Here is a 7,108-nt window from a genome sequence, read left to right as displayed (position 1 = left end):
CAAAACTCTGGATTTGTTTGTTTTGTCATAATCGGACTTTAAAAGTATACTTATAAACCGATTCTGTAAACTTAAAAACCAAGTAAACAAAATTTACCGAATCGGTCTATGTGGTGCACCTTCAAAACCCGATTCTGAAATTGTGCCCCTGGAGAATTGTCATAATCGGATTTTATACAGGTAAATATAAACCGATTATGGCAGAAAAAACTTCCAGAGTCATGCATTTTTTGCAGACACATTGTAGTTGGTTCTTTTGTCGCGTCTTGGACAAACGCAAATAATTTTCAAAAGAAACCAGATTCAGTCATTCATAAACTAGGAATATAACCAAACATAATTCGACACTAAGTTTGATACATAAGTTTTGACTCCATAATTATCCATAGTTAAAGACATAAGTTTGAAACCGTTCATTCCCGACCACGTCCACGACCACGTCCACCTCGTCCTCTTTTAGCAGGTTGGGCGCTGCTCGATGCACCTTTAAAGTTCCTTTTTGTGGTGACGGTGACTCTCTTACTCTTTGGCTCCTCCTCCTCCTCCTACACCGCTACCCCAAACTTTGCACCCGCTTCTACATCTTCGAGACTGTTCAATTCATCAATCAGCTTTTCATTACCCTTAACATTTTTTCCTTCACTGATTTCTAGCTTTTCTTGGGTTATCAAGTACCCGACTCACCTTTTCTTTTTCCATTTTAAACAACAAACATTCAACAAAAAATGCTAAAACCATTAACAAAACCGTATTTGAGTAACAATACGCACCACGCATTCTAGAGCTTTATCTTTTTCCTCTATCTGGGGCCTCTCATCTACTCGTATCAAAACATTGAGGTACCACGACATGTAACCCGGGATTGCCTCATCATCTGTTTGAGATCGACCATCCATAGCATATCCGTTGTACCTTCTGTCTTACCAATATTCACATAATGGTAAAGGGTGGTGAACAATTTCAATATTATTATCCAATGATTTGGTTTTTTTCTCATTTATTTTAAACTTCTTGTGCTCCTTTGGATTTTTTGTACGTATCCGCATTGTCTTGCGACTCTCGTCGGGTTGTGCACTACATATCCTCTTGGGTGAAATAATGGCCCAAAATAATTTTGTTTTTCGGTACATCCAGCCATCTTTTCCTTTCTCTTGGCCAAATCGTTCTTGTAGGGGTCAAAGACAACATATTTCGCTGTCGTCCAACTTGCATCTCAACTTCAGATAATCCAATTTTTGGGACTTTGGCTTACTTTTGTAAATCTTGTCCCACTCAAGCTCTTTTGTGTATTCTTTGTGCTTCATGGCTTTACCATCTATGCTTAACCCGGTAATGAACTTTGCATCATTTAGATTTATTGTCATTTTGCCAAACGGAAGATGCAAAGTATCCGTTTCCCCATAATATCTATCGGCAAAAGCGGAACAAAGAGGTTTGTCGTAACCAAGAACCAAATTTTCGACCGCATGCATCAACCCCGTAGAATAAACTAGCTCGATTATTTCCTGAACTTCTCCAATGGTTGATTCTATTGCTTCCAGTGGACAATTCTTCATCATACTCACTGAAGTTCCTGGCTTCATACGACGAACGAAATCCTTGTGATCCTATAAAACAAAACAAACCCGATGGACAATAATCAAAACACTACGCGGATAATAAGTTTTATGTTACGTAGCATAAGGTTTAGGTAGTTACTATGGTATGGAAGACGACCGCGGCCCAACTGTCTTTGTACCCCCATAACATCTGTCTTCCATCACCGGGCAACCCGTAAACGGGATCCTTAGGTCCGCAAGGAAACATTTTCATCGGGTGGGGCAATGTGGTCACATTTCTTCTTCTTTGGAACACCTTTATTCTTACCATCTGTCTTACCTTTCTCTTGAGCGTCTCCTCCTTGGACTTGTTGTTGAAATTCTCCTCATTGGACTTATTCTTGCACTTGTTCTCCACCACCTTCCTTGCCACCACTTTCTTCTCCATCATCTTCATCCTCACTTTCTTCTCCATCACCTTCATCCTCATCCTCACTTTCTTCTCCATCACCTTCCTTACTACCAGTTTCTTCTCCATCACCTTCCTTGCCACCACTTTCTTCTTCACTGATCTTCTTGCCACCACGGTATACAATCGGTCTACTCGATACACATTTAAAACCCGATTCCTAACATAACACACAACAATCGGATTGTATAAGTGCTCATGTAATCCGATTCTAACAAAAAAAAAGGAACAGAAAGGTTGGGCATTTTTTCTTACAGGAATCGGTTTACTCGATACACATGTAAAATCCGATTCCATCATTACAACAACAATCAGTTTTTTGAAAGTGCTCATGTAATCCGATTATTGACTAAGCATATAAGAATTCAAAAGGCTACACAATCGGTTTTTGTAGACACATATGTAATCCTATTCTAACGAAAAAAGCTACAGAAAAAACGGTTATCCCTGCAGTAAAAGAATCGGGCTATGTGGACATTAACATAGTCCGATTCTGGTTCAAATTTCTCGAACCAAAAAGACATTCATCACAATCGGGGTATGTGGACATGAACATCAACCAAATCTAAACACAATCGGTTCACAAGTACATGAACATCGTCCGAATTCTGGTAAACCCAGAAAAATTTGATTTCAAAATTTCTAATTTTTGAGCGACTGCATGTTACTAAAACCTAGTTTTGAGGATTGGGTTGATAGAAAAGTACCTGATTCGACCCATTTCCTCTTGTGCGATCAAAGATGGTTCAACTTCCTCAAACGTTTTCTTCTTCGGTTTGTTTCCAATCGCTTGAACAATTCCGAGATTACTCGCACAAGGATAGTTTGGGTTAGTAGCATGCTTCACTCATTTCGTCATTATATAGAAGAAAAAAGCACAGATTAATCATTTTTGGATCGTCGATGATCGACGATGTTTTGGTTTCAAAAAAATGAAAAAAGAGGGAGAAGAATAGAAGAAGAATCAGTTTATGGAACAAAATAGAAACTGATTTTAGTTTTAGGTTTTATTATTAAGAGTTAATGAAGGTAAATTTGTAGTATTCATATTTTATAAAGGGTAAATTGGTAAATTCATCAAATTTAGACACCCCTTACCCTTTTCTATTGGGTGGATGTGGAAATCTATAGGCCCAAAATAATGTTGCTAGACCCCAATATATCAAGAAAAATTTAAACTAACCAGGTCATCTAATTTGGGACGGAGGGAGTAGTAAAAAGAAAATTTATAGACTATTTGAATACACACTCAGAAGTTGCTTTTTGACTCCTGAAAACAAAATATTTAGAAATTAATTCGGAAACACAATTTCTGAACGATTTCTAAAAGTAAAAAAGTTAAATTCTTGTGAAACAAAATATTTTAGCTTTATAATTTTTTTTACTTCGGACTTATGGAAAAGCAGAAGCATTCCTAGTGCTGATATTCAAACGCGCTAAAAATAAGTTGTTTCACGGATTTTCATACGATTTCAGTTCATTGCGAAGTAAGCTGAGTAGCTGACACACCGATTAGCTTTGCAAATTTAAACTCGGGACAATTTGTCTTTGCCACTGCGTTTTGTCAGGCCCCACATTTTGTTCGTTTGTGCCACTATCTTAATATAAGGGGCCACTATCTAATAGTGGTTTATGTAGTAGTGGAAGCCAAACAAGATAGCAATAAGTGGTGCTATCTTTTTCAACTACCACTGTTGTGATCGTCAAATTGCCATTTCCAAGTTACTCTTAATTCATAATCTTCCCACGCAAAATCAAACAATTTATTGTCTTTCACAATCTTCATAATAATGCAAATTCAGAAAGCCGCTCTCATCATCGTTCTCCTTTAAAAGAGGTGAGTTTCTTTCTACTGTCATCAAAACTTTGTTTTCTTCTTTCTTTCAGTTTAAAGCAATTGCAAGCTGAAATCCATATATCATATCATCATGATATTTCTGTGGAATGATTTTTTTTGGGAAATTTTGACTATGTCTGATTCATTGGATTGGGAATTTGGTGATGTTTGATTATAGTAGTTTGTGAACATTAGCTGTTTGTATAAATGCCTAAGAGAATATCATTGTTTAATCTTAGTAAGTGACCCGATACAGTATAATCTTCTTACATTTAAATGGTTTCTTTAAGGAACACTATCACCTAGATGTATAACCTAATGGGACTAACTGCTAGGATATGTAAGTATGTAAGGACACAATATTAGGGGATATACAGCTGAGCTTCCCTGTTGACTAGGGAAATAATAGGATTCTCGGTGACATAGTTGTTTCCTCAATGTCTTTCTTTCTCGGAAATTATTAGACATAATCCTTGATCATTTGATTATGGTAACTTTAAATTCAACCCACATCATGTAATCATTAGTTGTACTACATCTAATAGATCATTTATTAGGAGTCAGAGACTTGGTCTCCTTCAGCATTACAGTTGAAGAGAACTAATCTAATACGCAGTTCAGCCGTAGCACCATTAGGTTAGGAAACACATGTCGCATTTTTGTTGTATGAGTATAGAGTATAATTGTGTTCAACTGCAAATTCTGATCAAAAACGCAAAATGTTGCATATGCAGATTTGGAGACGTATATAACTGAGTCACTGTGTGGGAGGGCATCTTTGTTACGAACTCAAGTTCTACCACTAGACCATGAAGTGGGAACCAGTAGAGGTCCTAAGTGAATCAAATTACTGAACAAATTTAAGGTTTGGGTCTGTTTGATTCAGTTGTATAAATTTATGTCTTTATTATGTTGAATTGGGTGATTCTGAAACTAAGGCATGACGATTGAGAATGAATGTTTATCATTCAGTGACTAAGAATTATAAGACATTGGATTTGGAATAGATTTAGTAATTCAATGGTTTGTTAATGATCTCGAGTGGTGTCCAATGGTGTTTTTTTTGTTTTCAATCTTAACCGGTTTGTTAAAATTCATATGGTTTAGATATTGTTAGCTAGCAGGGTCAGTAACTCGAAAATTAGATTGTAAGCTGTTTTTTATTTCTTGCAGATGGAACCGTATTGATAAATTTCCCAGTCATAGAATTTTAAAATTAACTCAGTGAATGATTTGCAAAATCATTATTTGGGAACTAATGTTTTGGATAATAGCACTATTGAACTTTTAAACTAATTCTTGAATCAACATTTTTTTTGTCTATGTTACTGTTTAACATTTCTTTGTAGTTAGATTTTGTTACTGTATTGGCATTTTTAGATTAGGCAGTGATACAGATATGTGGGATTGTGTCTTTTGACAGTATTATAAATGGAGGGTCGGGTTCTTCGTAGTTCAGGAAAGCATTAGGTTCACGCAGCAGTTACGCGTGCGTTTTCACTAGTATATTACTGTTGTCAGTGAGTCATATTTAATCGTTGTCGGTGACTATTATACATATATGTTTGTAGAAAGCCAGGATGATATTGATCGTATGCTTTTTGGTTGATCTTCTACTTCTGTACAGCAAAGATATGGATAATAAAGCTGGGAGTTTAAAAAAGAGAGGGGGTATGCATATCTTTACATCTATTGATGGTCTTTCAAAGAGGTTTATTGATTTGTGCGTTGAAGAGATTGGGAAGGAAGGATATTGTGGAGCTTCTCTTAAAGTAACATCTTGGAAACGAATCATAGAAGCTCTAAACAACGAGTTCAAGGAAAGTTTGCCATATGATTTAGATCAAAAAGCATTGAAGAACCACTGGGATGCCTTGAAGAAAAAATATGCTGTGTGGAGAAACATTGCAGGATTAACTGGTGATAAGTATAACGCGACAACGGGAAAACTGGATTGGCCTGAGTCGAAATGGGAAGAAGTAATCAAGGTAGGAATTCATGAACCATTTCATTATGATTTATCGAATTTATATAGTAAGGTTTGGTTAACCATATATTTTTTCACAAACAGAGCCAGCCAAAAGCTGCACAATTCAGGACCTCGGGTTTAAAATATGCTGATAATCTATATAACTTGTTCGAAGTAGTGTTGACCTCCGAAAATGAGTCATTTGTTCATATGCCAACTGGAGTTCTATGTCCACACCTAGAAGCAGACAAGGATAATAGCGCCGATGTGGGTTCACAAAGTAACGCTGGTACCTCAAATAACTCAGGGAAGAGGAAAAGACGTGAACCTGCTGCTGACGATGGTGTTGCAAAACTGGACGAACTTATAGAGTTAGTTAAGGAGCATTTTTTGTTTTACAGGCAACATAAGGAAGAAAAAAAAGCGGAGCGACAGGCTAGAAAGCACCACCATGAAAGTGCTGAAATGGATACTAGAAAGCAACTTGAAAGCGCTGAAATGGAAGCTTACTCGTTAAAAGAGTGCATGGTATCAATCAATAACATGAGACGTTCTGAATCTGTTAAGTTGCGAATGAAGGATTATGGCGTGTCAATGGTGAAACTTGCTCAAAGTCTTGACTTGAGAAAGGCCTTTATCATGCTGGATAGTGTTGATGAGAAGATGCTATTCATTTGCGGATTATCTGCCTGAACTGTGAATCCTATTCCATGGACCATAACTAATGAGTCAATGCTAATAGTTAAAAGTTTTGTTTGGCACCCACGTTCCAAGCAAGCTGATATATATGCGATGCTTCTTCGCTTTGTTGTCCATTTGACTTGTTTTCCATCCATATGTTTTGATGAGTCAGATTCTCGAGTACACGTACTGCTTTATGTATCCACATGAATCACGTGAAACTTTTCTATATCGTTTTGATGGCCTGTTCCCACCGATTTATATAATATAACACAAAATGATTTGTATGGTGTCCCAAACGTTTTTGGTTCAACGATGAAAGGACTAAGTTGCCCCTCAATGATATTTTTCTGCCCTAATACTGACGTAAATGTCTACAAACGCAGGGGCCTAGTTAGCAATTCGGGATTCGGTAAACGTACGGAACGGCAAACGTACGAGTATTATACGGTTTTGTAAAATCCAGATTCGGTCCAAAATTCGGTCAACGGGACGTGATTCGTCAGTAATTCGGAACGGCATACGTACGTGTATAATTCGATTTATAAATGTGAGTTCGGCTCTGAAAATTCGGTATCTATATATAACAAATAATTTGTATTTATAAGGTCATA

General features: G+C 36.9%; 1 protein-coding gene across 1 annotated transcript; it reads left to right on the top strand.

Annotated features, from left to right (window-relative positions):
- The first annotated feature begins 3,659 nt into the window (after positions 1–3,659).
- Positions 3,660–6,793, top strand: LOC113358876. The gene is made up of 4 exons (XM_026602597.1): positions 3,660–3,844; positions 4,579–4,709; positions 5,472–5,832; positions 5,916–6,793. Exons 3-4 carry the CDS (start codon positions 5,479–5,481, stop codon positions 6,504–6,506), a joined length of 945 nt encoding a protein of 314 aa, XP_026458382.1. The 5' UTR covers positions 3,660–3,844; positions 4,579–4,709; positions 5,472–5,478; the 3' UTR covers positions 6,507–6,793.
- The last annotated feature ends 315 nt before the right edge of the window (positions 6,794–7,108 follow it).

Source organism: Papaver somniferum, chromosome 3 (assembly GCF_003573695.1).
Source record: "Papaver somniferum cultivar HN1 chromosome 3, ASM357369v1, whole genome shotgun sequence".
Taxonomy (NCBI): domain Eukaryota; kingdom Viridiplantae; phylum Streptophyta; class Magnoliopsida; order Ranunculales; family Papaveraceae; genus Papaver; species Papaver somniferum.
Note: the sequence above shows the minus strand (reverse complement) of the source record. Positions and strands in the feature narration are given on the sequence as shown.

What these genes read in the sequence shown, in the direction of transcription:
- LOC113358876 (XM_026602597.1), top strand. Translation starts at nt 5,479, where the DNA reads ATGGATAATAAAGCTGGGAGTTTAAAAAAGAGAGGGGGTATGCATATC. An exon ending in AATGGGAAGAAGTAATCAAG is followed by an intron (nt 5,833 to 5,915) that starts GTAGGAATTCAT and finishes TTTCACAAACAG; the next exon opens with AGCCAGCCAAAAGCTGCACA.